Raw genomic sequence first — 14867 nt, 5'->3', positions numbered from 1 at the left:
AAACGCTCATCCTGACAGATTAAACTGGACTTCCTCAAGTAATCTGGGAACATCTGTGAGTGTAGATCAGGAAGTTTCACATGAACCTCAGCAGAATGACTTTTATTCAACTCAAGAGAGTCAAAAATCAACAACTATATACATACAAATATATTTATATATATTTACAAACACACTTTCTGAAAACATTAGATCCAAAAACAATAAAAACAGCAGTGTGTGTTTCACTCTGGGAATTCACTGGGAGAGGTGCCCTGCTGTGATTGGCTGCTCGGTGGGAAGCAGGAAGTGAGGCTGTGTTCGGGCGGAGCCATGCTGGAGGCCTGCAGGGAGGTGGAGCAGGAGGGGGCGCAGGAGGAGGAGGAGGAGGAGGAGGACGGGAGGAAGGTGAGGATGGAGGCCACGCTGCTGTTCATGCTGTTCAGGAAGAGCTGCGTAGGGGGCGCCGCTGAGTCGGCCTTCTGTTGAGCCGCAGGGGACAAACCTGGAAAACAGCAGAGAGAAGCTGAACGACCCGAGAGCAACAGTCCAGCCTCGTGGTTGCGGTGTGACGGCGAGCTGCTGTCCTCAGTGAGAAGCAGAGGGATTCTCACCTCCTGTTCGGAGCTGCTGCCCGCCGACAGGAAATCCAGCTTGAGAAAGAACTGCAGCGCCACCTTGAGCCTGAGAGAGCACAGAGCAGGGTGAGGACAGCAGAGCACAACTGGTTGGCAGATTCCTAGCTGGAGTCCGGAGCTGGGAAGGTTTCGGTCTGACTCAGTGAGCAGTGACTGATCCAGACTGCAGCCAGTTGACTCAGCTGGTCTCTGACACCCGAGAGGAAAGACACTGCAGCAGAGAGAACTCTGAGCCTCCGGGAAGCGCTGGTGGAACAACACCTCTCAAACCCCCCACCCACTGGTATGAGTACTCTGTCTGCACCACACGACTGTCAGACTCGCCGCCTGGACGTTTGCTTTTGGCTCTTTTCACGATACTCAACTGAAAAAAAAAAAAGTACTTTAAGTCATACTACTCAGTTCCACTGGCTCAGTAAAGGTTTATAACTTTGCTTAAAGGGAATATTTTTTGCCATATTTTTTCTTAAAGTAGAAAATTCCGAGTTTGTCTTTTACTACTTGCTAAGTGTGTTTCCAAAGTTAAAAGGTGTGCGTACATGTGAAGTGAGGAAAATAGAAATTGATCGACCTTTTCCCTGGAGTTGTAGTTTGATTTACGCAGAACTGATGAAACATGACGTACGTCTGAGCTGCTGACTGTTACCGGACCCGGGGCTCCATATGAGGGTACAAACCACATTCAGGTTCCGTTTCCACGACAACGTTTCAAGTGAAAGCGTGTTTCAGAAAAGTTTCACCTTTACATGGCAATGTGCTGAAAAGGAAGTCCGTTTCCACGGCAACAGCAGAAACACTGTACATTATGTAGTTTTCATGGTGGTCCACTAGTTGGTGCTGTTTGGTTTAGCAATGGCTTGTTGTTACGGTGACAGTAAACTCCAGAACTACCAGGACCAGGAGCCGCTTTTCTGTCGTCTCCGCGGAAATCACGTGTCTTAAAAATGTTTTCCATGGCTCTGAGCGCCGGTGTCGTGTAAACGGACCCAAAAACATGACTGAAGTTGTTTCCACTTGAAAATGTGGTGCTGAAATTGAGCCTCTGACCCCTGACCTCTGACCTGAACCTGGCTGAGGCACACCTGCAGCTTCCTCTTGGCTCTCCACCGGGCCACCCGCAGCCTGGTCTTCTCCCGCCGCTCCCGAATCTACGGCACAGAGAGCGTCGAGAGTTTATTTCCCTTTCAGTTCAGTCCCGTCTCTGTCCTCGGTGTCTCTCTGTCCTCGGTGTCTCTGACCCACCAGGTCGGCCAGCAGAGGCTGCGGCAGCGTCTTCTCCAGCTCTTTGCGTCGGTTCAGGTTCCGCCGCCGCAGCTCGTTCCGGCGCAGTTTGTACTCCTCGTAGAGACTCAGCTCTTTGGTCCAGGGCAGCGGGCCGGAGGGCAGCGCTGCCGGGGGGGGCAGGGGGGCGGGCAGCTGAGGGTCTGGAGAACACAGGAGAACGTACCGTTATGTCCCCAGTCCAGGAGCCTCGGGACACAACGGCGAGGGGACAAGCACCGGAGGAGGCTGCAGACTCACAACACGTCTGACCTGAGCCGTAAGGAAACCCACAGGAGCTCTGCGAGGAGGAGCTGAAGGCTGCAGACTGGCCCGTCTGATTGGCTGACAGTTTGGTCCACTGGCTGAGTGATCTGTGAGTCTGAACACAAACAGAGTTCTCCTCACCGAGCTGTAGAACCGAGGCTGGAACAGAGCCCGTGCTGGTCCCTGGTCTGTCACCTGCTGTTCTGAGCACCCTGACTGGCTGGACACCAACCCTGCACTGCTCACTGCTCACTGGACACATGCTGCTGCGGAGCAGCTGAGCCTCACCTCGGACCCAGGGAGCTGCGAGTCCAGCAGCAGGCTGGCCATCACGACCTGCTCCTCCTCCTCTTCCTCCTCCTCCTCTTCCTCCTCTGGCTCCTCCTTGATGGTGATCAGCTCCTCCTGCTCCGACAGCGCCTCCAGCTTCACCTGAATTCAAACAGGAAATGTCACTATCTCACACAGACCTGCTTCTCTTCCTGTACTGACGCTTTAGAGGATTCAGGAAGCTTCTTGAAGTTAAAAACACACATTTATGCTTCATCCTAACCTCCAGGAGCCAAGAGCTCCACCTGGGGAGTGGGCGTGTGGCGTGTGGTCACCTTCGGAGCAGTAGGGGGCAGCATGGAGCAGTTGGTGTGATCGCAGGCGTCTGGAGGCAGTGAACCGGTGGGCGGAGGCTTGGCCTCGTCCGCGGCGCCCTTCGAGGGGTCTCCGGTGGTGTCCGGCGCCTCCGGGGGGGGCAGCACGGCGGCGGGCCAGCTGAACTGGTCCTGCTGGTCTCCGTCTTTCCTGTGAGACGCTTCCCGCTCTGCGGAGACACAGAAGTCCAGTAAAAAACCCGTTACACGCGTATAAGGTGCGTGTACCGAACGGTCACGAAAAACCACAAAGGGATGTTGAAGAGCAGAGCTCTGCAACCTTTATGACCAGAAGAGCCATTTCAGTGACTTTCTGTCAAGTCAAGTTGTTCTGGAGCCATAAAACACATTTAACCATTAAAATGAGGCGAATGCAGCTCAGGAAGATTCATACGATTCCGTTTTTTTAAGCTGTTCTATCTTTTTTTCCCCCCATTTCTGGTAGTTTTTGCTATTTTTTTCCCCAATTTTACTTGTACCTTTTTAAAACCTGAACGTTTATTCACATATCACATCGTGAAGGCTTCATGGAGCCGCTATAGAGGGACTATAGAGCCACATGTGGCTCCAGTTGCAGGTTCTTTAGAAAATAATCTGTTTCCATGGCAACTGCAGAAACTCCTGAAACCATGTCGTATCTTTGTTGGTCCACAGAGAACAGTGAACTATAAACATTAACAATCCCACTGTTAATGTTTATAGTTTACTGTCCCAGGAGAAGAGTTTCTGCCCGAGTGTTTCCATGACAACAGAATCAAAGTATTTTCAAAAAATTTCAGTTTTCAGAGGATCGTAGTTCAACATTTTCAAACCACATCACTTTCAGGATCAAGTCACTCCAGCTAACGTGTGGGGCGGCTCCTCACCCGGCGGGCCCCTGAAGGCGGCGCAGGCCCTCTGCTGCAGCTCCTCCTCCACGCCCTGCCGGTAGTACTTCAGCTTGAGCTCGGTGTAGCGCAGGCGCGCCCGCACGTTGTCGTTCTCCTTCTCCCTCAGCGCCGCCTCCCTCTGCAGCGCCGCCGCGCCGCGCTTGGCCAGCGCCAGCTCCGCCTTCAGCTCCTCGAACTTGGCCCCCACCACCTTCAGCATCTCCGCCAGCACCGTCTCCACGGCGACGTTCACCGCCCGCTCCACCACCGCGCCCATCTGGCCCCGGATCAGCGTCACCGCGATGCTGACGTCCATCCTGGACGCAGCTGGAAGGAAATCAGAACTCATGATGGACTCAAAGACTTTCTGATCCTTCAGGTTCTCTGTACGAGACTGGAAAGTGTGGTTTGAACCCCTTTACAGACCCTCTGTGACATCCCCCCCCCCCCCGAAACTCTGAGACCCCCTCTAAAGACTCTCTGAGGCCTCCTCCCCCAGACCCTCTTGCACCACCTGTACAGACCCTCTGGGACCCCCCTCCAGAACCTCTAAGACTCCCTACAGCTCCTCTGAGGGCCCCTACCCTGACCCTCTGAGATCTCCTCTACAGACCCGCTGAGATCCGCTCTACAGACCCACTGAGACCCCTCTAAAGACTCTCTGAAACCCCCCCTCCAGACCCTCTGAGACCCCCTCTACAGACCGACTGAGACCCTCCCCTACTACAGCCCCTCTGAGACACTAGTTATATCGGAATCAGAGTCTGTCATCAGGACCGGGTCCACGTCGTTCAGCTTCGTGTGAGACGTCACTGAAACTGACTGATAAACGATCTCTGTGACACGAAGGGGCTCTGTGCTAACATGCTAACGCGCTAACCGGCGCTGCGGCTGAAAATCCAGCTCTCTAAACGTCTCCGTGCCAGTCTGGAGGGTTTTCTTCATCGGCCCTGTGCTTACACTGAACAGCATCGATTGAATTAGAGACAAAATGCTGTTTAACTCACTGTTTTCGGTCCTTCTTGAGCCGTTAGCTTAACAAGCCTCCCTGTCATAAACAACCGGAAGTTTTCTTCTCAATGCTCACATCCGGCTTCCGGGTTGGTCCCCCGCCGCTTAAATGCTCACATAAGTGGGATTGATTTGTCACACAGATCCATTTCACTTTTAGTAAAGGTTTTAACCATTAGGGAATCCATGAAGGCGTCCGCAGTTGCCCAATCGAATTTAGAACCATACAGTTTTTGAAATAAATAAATAAATAAATAAATAAATAACTGCAGTAACAGGACATAACTTTAAGATCTTCTGTAATAAATCCATTTACATTAGGACGGTGAGTGCTACTCATCTCAAATCAGTGTTTAAGCTTTTTTTTTTTTTGGAGGCCTGGATACATTTTTTTTTAATAAAAATAAATAAATCCGAAAGTACACCACCAACCAAAAATGTCAAAAAAAAAAAAAAGAAAACTCTGTAGCCTGTAATAATGATATAAATTCAAAATTGTCAAATAATCAGAATCAGATAAACACTAAGAAATTGATTATTTATGACGTGTCACATTTCTCCCCACTCAGTGTGAGGCTTTTAACATTTGTGGTTTTGTCATTAAAGTTTCCTCATGTGTTTACACACAACATTAAAAACAGTGTTAAATTTACATTTAGTGAAGCTCTGTACTTTCATCACACTTGTTCAGCATTACTCCGACTCAGCACATTCTCCTGTCAGAGTACAAATAAATCCCTGTGGTGTCAGGACTGGGCTGCAGCACCCCCTGGTGGTGACTGCCTGATGTAGCGCCTTACATTTAGCATCGACTGTAAACTTTAAAAATTAGACTTAAAACTATAAAGATATAAGGAAATACGTGTAAAAGGGGTTTAAACAGAGTTGTCACTGCTGCCTCAGGGAGTGACTTTACATCCATCTGATTGTTTTATTTATTTTACATCTTCAGCACCAAGGACAGCGCTTGGAATGTTTAATTCTGTTAAAGTGGTTTGTTCTCTGCTCTTGTCGAATAATTAATCACTGTCGGCCTCCTGATGGAGAAAAAAAACTGTCAATCTGTCAGAACGTCTTAATATTTAGTGTGTAGTTTGTGGAAGCCAGTCAGCAGAGTGGGGATGGGTTATTTGCAGTCTGCAAATTGCAGATAAAAATCAGTTTATTTTCAAAAAATGTTTTAAGATCAGTTAGGTGGAATTGAGATCAGCCATAAATCAATTCTAGAGTGACTTGTACCTGTCTTATTACTCCATGGAACAACTTTCATGTTAGGATTTTTTTTTAACTCTCCAGGCATCGTGAAGATTAAATCTCCCCATAAAGTCTTGCAGCTTGGTATTGCTTCGATTTGGTACAGGAGGAGTCCATTTTTCTGAGGAATTATCTGGCACAACATTAAGGTCACCTCTTCACACCGAGGGGGTATTTGAAAATGTATCCAAACATTTTATCAGCATCTTTCCACAGGACACACAGAGATCATCCATTTCCTTCACTGTGTTGTAACCACAGTAGTAAACATTTGGTAATTATATTGAATTTTCTGGCCTAATGGGTCACTTTCAGTGAGTAAATGCTTCCCACAGAGAAACTGCAGTGGGTCACTTCCCCCACCTGTCCAATCAGAATCCTTCACAACCCCCAGGGTTAAAGTGAAATTAAATAAAGGTGCAAAAAACATGCTTTCTGTGTAAACCTTAATTTGGAATTCATATTCCCATGTAAACACGAAGGAGGATACTTTATTAGTTTTGATTCTAAAGACTTCATGTAATTATGGCCAATGGAGGTAATATCTAAAACAGGGCAAATCCAAATCATTGTTAGAGCTGCAGCTCATCTCCTCGATGTCAGCCAGCTCACATGGCAGAGGATCAGACTGACTTGAGTTTGCCAGTAAAAGTCAGGATCAGCCAGGGATCGAAGACCAGTCCAGTATATATGATACATCTGGCACAATGGAACGCTAATGGGCAGGATTTAAAAAAATATATATTGATCTGCCTTGGAAACCAGAGGGTATCTGTGTACAGGAAACATGGTTGCGGCCACAGCTGGATTTTAGAATAGTGGGATTTGATTCTGTTAGATGTGACAGGAGGAAAAGTGTTAGAAACAGAACGTAGTGAACTTTGAGTCACACTCCAGTCCAGCAGGCGGCGGTAATGCGCCTTAAAAGCTGGTGCGGCCCGTATTTACCCCAAGAAGAAGAAAAGGATATTTGTGATTGGTTCTCCTCGTTAGCCCCGCCTCCTCTGTTGCCGCGGGGTTGTTGCGTTTGAAATGTGAACGGTGATTTTCCATCACACAGCTTTCACTGGAAGGACCGCTGATGTCGGTAAGTGTTCCTTTTTCTTCGTGTTTCTGGAAAGTTTGTGAAATCACGAAGGCTGTTTACTCGCTAGACCAGTAAGTTTAGTTTCTACCGGTGTTTCGGATTAATTGGTTCCTGTTAACTGTCAACCGGCTTACTTTATCGTCCCCCGCTGCTGCCCGTACGTTACGGTTAGGTTACGGGCCGTAACCTAACCAACATAAATCGTTTTGTCTCCCGACAAACCGAGTTTAACCGCATTTAAAACGAGGTTTCAAACTGCCCGGCCTTCTGGTGGTCCGCTAACGTCCCTGCTAGTCATTCACAAGTTAACCGGGGCGCCAGCTGATCCGAAACACCGCATCCAACGTCCCTTCCCCTGACAAGCAGCTTGAATTCCCTCTTTTTCGGTTCTTGTGTTCGGCTGTGTTTATGTTTCTATATGTTGGTCGAGCGGTGGCCTCTCGGTGTGAAAGATGCAGGTTCGGTTCCCCACCTCCCCCCGTCAGGAAACCGAGCTGTTTGCACGGCAGCTAAGGCCTGATGAATGTATATGTTATGACTGCCTGCTGCTGCCACGCCAGCTCCCTCTTCAAAAAGAGATTTTCTATCTCTGTGAGGCTTTAAATCTGGTTAAATAAAGTGGGAAAAAAATCAACATTTCCAAAACAGGCAGTGCTTTATCAACATTTAATACCACACTCAACACAGTGAGTGAGACATCTGTCCTTCTGTCCATTTATTCTGTTTAGTGTGAGCTTTGTTAATGAGGTTTACAGCCAGTTTGCTCTAGAAATGTTTAAGTATAATTAATGTGGAAAGGTGTATAAAGTTAGTATTTTTGTGATATATTATTCTGCTGAAAATGAACAATGATCTGGTGTTTTATTGAGTGAGCAGATGGGAATCCACTGCAAAAAAAATGTTATTTTAATTCAGCAAAAGTTTTCTTATTGAGAAGCACCTTATGGCTGAATACTGGAATTTAAATACATTTCAGTGAAGAGTGAAGCTGTTTTGAGTCAACGTGTTTCCAGTGGCTCTGAGCTCCGTCATGGAAACCGACCCCCAAGTCACTGTGAAAGTTTTGTGTTTTCACCGGGTCTCCGTGCATCGAGATGCTGTAGCTGGAAGCCACCAGGCCTGACGCTGCTCCCGCCGTCTGCTTCCAGGTCCTCCCTTGCCCCAAGATGTTTTCCATGAAGAGGATGACGCCGACAAAAACAGTCAGAGATGCTTCAGCCGCAGCGTTGAAGATCAGGAAGAAGAACCTGAGTGGGTGGAGCCTGTTCCTGGTGTGGGAGGTTCTGGCGGTTCCCACGGTAACGCTGTCCCGCTTCCTCCACAGACACGTCCTCCTTCCTCAAGGTGAGCTTGAAGTCCAACAACCATGCGCTGGCCCAGGCGCTGCAGGCCCAGAAGGTGTGCAGGGCGCAGCTGGAGAAGGAGGTGGTGTATCTGCAGAAGCAGGTGGAGGCGCTGCTGTTCGAGCTGGCCTCCAAGAACTACAAACTCAGGAAGCTGGTGAGTTTCTCCTGGGCGAAACGTGTTCAGTCTGTCTTCGTTCATCTGAAACAGTTGTGCAGGTTGTCAGTCGGCCCGGGGCTTTTCATTTGGTCTTCATTGTTCCAGTCACGTGTCCTCCTGACGTGAGATTTTTGTTTTGTGTTTGTCTGTTAGTTTCAGGGAGGGATGGTTTGTTTTCAGATTTCCAAATAACCCAACACTTGTTCTTTTTATCCCACTAAACACACATAATCTTCACACAACTTAAATGAAAACAAATGGAGGACGCAGGCAAACACTTCAAGTGTTTTCAGATCCCAAAAAAATATTCTTTGAAGGAAAAAAATCAACCACCAAAGTTCAGTACAAGTAGTTTCCTTCAGTTCATGAGGAAAAAACCCAAAAACCTTCCATTAAAAAAAAAAAAAACCCTCTTCAAGTGAGGGGAGGAAAAAAACCATTTCAACCAGGAACAGTTTGAACCAAAAGCATCTCGGCCCAGCTGATTTGCCGCTCTGTTCTGAGTGGAGTTAGTTTTCATTTTGGTTGTCAGAGGTCAGGTGGAGGTGGGGTCTGGAGGGGGCGGGGCCATGCTGACAGTGTGAGCGTGTTTTGAACTTCAGTAAATGGTGAACATGGATTGATTGAAACAGCGCTACCTGAGACGAGGATGAGAGCCGTTTGGGGGTCTGAGCGAGCGGTGGGAACATCTGGAAGCACCGAGTCCAGAGGATCTGTGTCTTTGGCTGCAGAGGCGTCCAGTTTCCCCGCGTCTTCCCATCTCTGTGTTTTCTCTCTCAGCTTCAGATCATCAGAGGTCTCCAGAAGGACACTTTGGAGCGACTGAGTGAAGCTTCTGAGCTGCTGACTGAACTGGTAATGATGCTCCACCCACATGAAGCAGCTTTGCCCTGCTCCACCCATGCTGCTAGCTGTTAGCTCGCTACACTCGGGGAACTTGCACGTTGAATATCTTTCCTTGACTTTAAAATCTGCTGTTTTGTTGATTAAAAATTGTGTTCAAGGGTTTAAAAACGGCTGTGAAGCTGAAGACTTTCATTCTCACACCACATAGATGAAGGCTGAGTAGAGGAGAGGTGTGTGTCACTCCAGAGTGTGTCTCTTTTAGGATAACCCAGATGGCCGTGAGGACCACGGCAGCCGTCCCGCTGACGTCCACAGTATCGCGGGCCGAGGGTAATCGATTTCACACTTTCCTGACGCCGTGGCGTTTCCTCGATCGCTTCGTTTCAGCTGGCATGAACATGAGACGTTCCTGTCCGACTGCTTCCAGGCTCACAGATCCTCCGACTCTGACCTCTGGTGGGACGAACGCGGCTGCTCGGTCAGCTGAAACCCCCACAATGCACACCGGCGCCGGCACCGACGCCTCGGGCCACCCGGCTCGGCGAGGTCATCCAGGTGAGGCTTTCACAGTGTGTTGCTCTCTGCAGCGTGTGGCTTCAGTACAAAAACGAACACCAGCACCATCTAGTGGACCAACAGGAAGACTACACTGTTTTCAGTGTTTATACGGTTGCCATGTAAACGGACATCGTTTTCAGAAAGTTGTCTTGTAAGCATGAAACTTTTCCCAAATTAGAACGTTAAATTAAATCGTCATGGAAACTCGGCCATCAGGTGCATTTAGCCTCGCCTCCTCCTGCATTGTGGCTCAGGTGAAACCACTCAGATAACGACCGTCGCCTGTCGTGACGCGTTCAGTGGAGCATGGGCTTTAAAGTCTGTCTGGTTTTCTCATTGCAAACAGAAGATTCTCCCCAAAATGTGACAGAGCACATTGTACCATGTTTTTCACAGATGAAGAGACGGAGTCAGCCCGGCGCTCGAAGACGTCTCCCCCCACCTCGTCCCGCTCGTCTGTCAGCCTGAGGGCAGAAGAGCGGCAGCTGCCCGCGGAGGTCCCCCGATCTGATCCCCCGAAGTCCATCCCAGTGGAGGACCCTCCGATTCGCAATCAGCCCACTCCACCTCCATTAGCGGCGCGCCAGCCGCCACCGGACAGCGTTCAGGAGAAGACCGTGCTGATCGACACCACAATGGAGATGACGGTGTGCGACACCACCAACATCATTGCTGTTGAAGCAAAAGCCAAGAAAGCAGACAAGTCTTCCAAACCGAAAGGCAACTTGGTCAAGAAACAAAGATGCAGAGATGCTGTGATGCCTGATGCCCCAAATTCCACCACTTATCTGACCCTGGAGGCGACCAGAAGCCCGACGATCCCTGAACGTCCCCTCCGGGGCACCCCGTGTGAGAAACTCAGTCCGTCTCGCATCCCCAAACTGCTCATCCGTCCCGTTGAAGTCAAACCTGCTGACCTCCCTGAATCAGGCGGAGCCGTGCCGTCAGAGGTAGACGATTATTTCTCTGACCCCAATGTGATGCGTTTGGAGTCCATTGAGAGTGCAGCACAGGAAAAAGCCTCAAAAATCACATTCAGGAAATCAAAATTTAAAGTCAGGTCTTCACTTACCAGGAAAACGATCGTTCCTCCATCGACTGACCATGCTGAGAGCAGACCGTCCAGACCGTCAGCCCAACAGCAGACTGTCGCGTTTCAGCCCTGTGAAGATGAGGGACAACCGGAGTTCAGACAGACACAGCCGTTCTCTCCAGAGGCCTGCTTCAGGGCTGTCAGTTCTTCCAGAGGCAGTAAAAAAATCAAATGCAGGAGCACATTTGTCGTTTCCGTGGCCAGCAACGGCGACTCACTTCATCCAGACTCCATCTGTACAGCAGGACCGAACGACCACGCCATGTCTCGGAGTTCCTGGAAAAGATCCTGGATGGCCGCCGAGGAGCTCTGCGAGAGCGATGGACTGAACGCTCCGCCGCCGCCAGCGGACCACCACACCACAGCGGAGGCCGACGCCCAGAGGCACAAGAAAGCCAGGAGAGATGAAGCAGCTGGGTCTGCTGAGCACCAGGACCAACATGAGCAGCAAAAACAGGTCCACGACGAGAACACGACGGGAGATCGTCCGACCAACAGAGGCTTCAGAACTCAGGACAGGAGCTCGGGCTGGAGACGGAGCAGAGTCCGGTCGACGAGCAACTTTGTTTTGCTGATGGACGAGCTGCCGCCGTGGCTGGGCGTGGACGTCAGCAGCAGCAGGACGGAGGGGGACGTGTTGGACTCGTCTTCAGGTACAGGTTTTCTTTTGTTGTCGTGTGGATGCTGAGAAGCAGACGCACCAGCAGTGATCCCGTTTCTTTATGATTATTCTGACTGAATGACGAGACTCGCTTTTCATTGGGTTTCTTCGAATACGTTTGGCTTTTCGAGGATGGATGCCATGTTCTACTCATCCATCCATCCATTGTCTAGCCTGCTTGGTCCTTCTCAGGACTGTGGGGGTGACTGGAGCCAATCCTAGCTGATGTGGGCGAGCGGGGAGGCCACAGGGCCAACACATAAAGACAGACAACCATTCATACTCACATTCACAGCTGGGGCAATTTGGAGTTACCAATTAGCCTCACATGCACAAAGTACCCGGAGCAAATCCACGCACACACGGGGAGAACATGCAAACTCCACACAGAAAGGCCCCAGGCCCTGGCCGGTATTCGGACCCAGGACCTTCTTGCTGTGAGGCAAGAGCGCTAATAAATGTTCTAGCTTTCCAATATCTTCTTCAGCTTCTGCTTAGCAACAGTTGCTAGGATGGCCATGACCGTCTTCAGCCATGCTCCTGCTTAGTGACGGTTGCTCGGGCGGCAGTGATCTTCTTGAGCTTCAGCCTCGCTCCTGCTTGTGGATGGTTGCTGAGGCGGCTGGGATCTTCAGCATCAGCCTCGCCTCTGCTTGTACCCCTTTCACACTGACGTACTGAGTCTTGTGAAGTCTGCAGACAGCCGCTGCCGCTTACTGCAGTGCGTGATTGTGCCTGCTTGTACGAGAAGTAGTACCCTAATTCACAATGGAATACGTAATGTTGTGGAAGGCATGTGGTTTTAGAAGCGTGTTGTAAAATGATGCTTAATCAGTACACAACAGTCCGAAGCTTTCTGATACTGTCCGGAATTAATTTTGAAATAAATAATCACGTTTGTTTTTTTGCTGCGGACTGGATGATGCGGTGTTATGTGTCCAGTCTGAGATCAATGGTGAGTTGGATTCGCTGGCGGAGGAGGAAACCAGACGGACTTGGCAGACCCAAACGTGGTGTGAGGGTCTGCTGGGAACGTCCGGTTGAACCCTCTGTCAGCAGGGTTTTCAACCGCCGCCTCTGGGAGAGCTGGACACTGGAAGTAAGGGCTGCCGTCAAGCTGAGCGTTGAGCCTCCGGAGGGGAAAGCAGGTCTCCACCAACGCGAGGAGCTGCTGACCTCAACTGGGGATATTGTTGGACGGTGGAAGGAATACTTTGAGGACCTCCTGAATCCCGTCATCACGTCTTCCATGGAGGAAGCGGAGGGTCCTGGCTTGTCCCACCAGGAGGAGGCTCCAGGGAAGACCTAGGACACACTGGAGAGTCTGTCTCGTGGCTGGTCTGGAAATGCAGGGAAGTCTTGGCTTCCCTGCTTAGACTGCTTCCCCCACTACCTGGTCCCAGATAAAGTGTTTGAAAATGGATGGATGGATGCGTACCATATCGAATGAAAATGTGATGACCACGCAGAGATACTGCACATTACGGATTGATCTCGGACTGCTCACGTATAATCCTACACCGAAGCACTCCAGTCAGCTGCCGCAGCGTTCCGCAGGTCTGTGGATGGCCACAGCGAACCACTGCAGTGCATGATCGTGGGCACTTGTACAAAACACGGCTTCTCGTTGAAATGAAAAGAAAATTTGTGTGTGCGCGCTGATGCTGTATTGCTGGCAGATGCTCACGGAAAATCCTTGTAGTTCTGATAGACTGTCTGCGTCAAATTCCAAATTGCACAGAGTTGTTGGTGGGATGTCGTACATTACGCAGAGATAGCGTTCTGTTTGCCTGCACTTCGGTCTGATCTTCTTTATATCTTGCATCGTCTCATCGACTGTTCATGTATAACCCTGCTCCATCCAGGCCGCAACAACAAAAAAATTCTGTGTGTTTAATTTTTTAAAAAATGTTTTTGACAGTCTTGGGAATTGTTAAGAATTTTGTGATTCCAATTCTCTTATCGATTGTCATTGAGTGAGAAATGAAATAATGCATTGCATTAACTCTTTAATATCTTCATCCTGAACAGAAGAAGTTGCCGTGCAGTGTCATCAATAAGAGAAATTAGTTGAGTTATTTCTCAAGAATCAAGAGGCCCCAATGCACAGTTTGTGTATCTTACAAGATACAGAGCTGCTCAGGAGAGTATAATACAACATCTGGATCTATTTATAGTGCTTTGCATTCAACTTGATCCTAAACTGCTTTGGACACAAACAAACGAATGCTTCTGCAAAAATGATCATCTAACAATTTAGACCTGCACTGGACACTGGCAGATTAGCAGTCTTTCTGCAGAAAAGCTCTGAGTGCTCATTCCTCAATTGGAAAGCTGGATAAAAGCACGTGCCAGCCACTTTGCCTTCTTCGTGAACCTAAGTGTACACGATGGCGCACTGCAATTGGCCGCAGCAGCTGGATGTCGGTGTGAAAGGCGCATTAACGACGGTTAGTACGATGTCGGCGATTTTCAGCTTCATCCTCGCTCGTGCTTAGCATCGGTTGCTAGGACAGCTGTGATTTTCTTCATCTTCAGCCTCACTTTTGCTTAGCGATGGTTGCTAGTGCGACTGTGATCTGCTTCAGCCATTTTTCAGGGATCAACGTGCGCAGCATTTTGAGGTCATTCCGATAGTTCAGCAGCCACACTTACATTTCTTCAGGATGTGTTGACCTTCTAGTTTGTTTTGACTGTTTGTTTATTTGTGTTGACCTGAACGGTTTGTATCCGTCTGCAGTGTCGGTGGAACCTGAGAGCAGGGAGTCTGCTGAGCCAGTTCATCAGGCCATCCCAGAAGGACGAGTTCTAACAACGCTCACCAACGTCACTACTCAGGACGGGGTAGACTCCGCGCGCACCAAGAGATGCCGAAACCCCGTCGCCTACAAGGAACCCCCTCTGAACCGGTAAGGAGAACCGGACCTCCGACCAGCAGAGGGCAGCGCGCCACACTGCTGCTAACTTTATTCTGTTTCCGCACAGAAAAATGAGGACTGAAGGCCCGACCCTGAGCCATCGAAAATTAAACACAAAGAAGAAGCAGACGTCCCTCAAATCCAAGAAGAAGGACTGATCATTTTTTTAATTCCCACTTTAACTTTTATTTTAGGATGTACAGATTTGTTCTTTTTTTCTTCTTCTTCTTTCTTTCAGTAGTGAAGTTCTTCTGGAATAAATACTTGACTGGATTTCTT

General features: G+C 49.2%; 2 protein-coding genes across 7 annotated transcripts; one reads left to right on the top strand and one right to left on the bottom strand.

The window, feature by feature from the left end:
• Positions 1-86: 86 nt before the first annotated feature.
• On the bottom strand, positions 87-4728 carry LOC115403193 (translation initiation factor IF-2). Of its 6 annotated transcripts, none has more exons than XM_030112025.1 (9): positions 4665-4728; positions 3655-3984; positions 2698-2958; positions 2433-2576; positions 2139-2259; positions 1860-2041; positions 1679-1765; positions 594-663; positions 87-484 (listed from the first exon to the last, which is right to left on the bottom strand). In XM_030112025.1, the coding sequence occupies exons 2-9, from the start codon at positions 3971-3973 to the stop codon at positions 238-240; spliced, it is 1431 nt and encodes a 476-aa protein (XP_029967885.1). In that variant the 5' UTR covers positions 3974-3984; positions 4665-4728; the 3' UTR covers positions 87-237. The 6 variants fall into 6 exon arrangements, with proteins under 6 accessions (XP_029967885.1, XP_029967887.1, XP_029967886.1 ...); XM_030112027.1 differs by having other exon boundaries at positions 1700-1765; XM_030112026.1 differs by having other exon boundaries at positions 2151-2259.
• Positions 4729-6939: 2211 nt separating this feature from the next.
• sgo2 (shugoshin 2) lies at positions 6940-14867 on the top strand. Its single transcript, XM_030112452.1, has 9 exons — positions 6940-7009; positions 8158-8260; positions 8334-8509; positions 9293-9367; positions 9621-9688; positions 9786-9913; positions 10313-11662; positions 14411-14579; positions 14656-14867. Exons 1-9 carry the CDS (start codon positions 7004-7006, stop codon positions 14744-14746), a joined length of 2166 nt encoding a protein of 721 aa, XP_029968312.1. The 5' UTR covers positions 6940-7003; the 3' UTR covers positions 14747-14867.

The sequence above is a fragment of the Salarias fasciatus genome, chromosome 16, assembly GCF_902148845.1.
Source record: "Salarias fasciatus chromosome 16, fSalaFa1.1, whole genome shotgun sequence".
NCBI lineage: Eukaryota > Metazoa > Chordata > Actinopteri > Blenniiformes > Blenniidae > Salarias > Salarias fasciatus.
This window is presented reverse-complemented; position numbering and strand designations above follow the sequence as displayed.

Coding starts and splice junctions, on each gene's coding strand:
- sgo2 (XM_030112452.1), top strand. Junction 8,261..8,333: donor GATCAGGAAGAAGAACCTGA/GTGGGTGGAGCC, acceptor CTTCCTCCACAG/ACACGTCCTCCTTCCTCAAG. Junction 8,510..9,292: donor ACTACAAACTCAGGAAGCTG/GTGAGTTTCTCC, acceptor TTTCTCTCTCAG/CTTCAGATCATCAGAGGTCT.
- LOC115403193 (XM_030112025.1), bottom strand. CDS start 3,973: ATGGACGTCAGCATCGCGGTGACGCTGATCCGGGGCCAGATGGGCGCG. Junction 664..1,678: donor TGTGCCTCAGCCAGGTTCAG/GTCAGAGGTCAG, acceptor GTGCTCTCTCAG/GCTCAAGGTGGCGCTGCAGT. Junction 485..593: donor GCAGCAGCTCCGAACAGGAG/GTGAGAATCCCT, acceptor GCTGTTTTCCAG/GTTTGTCCCCTGCGGCTCAA.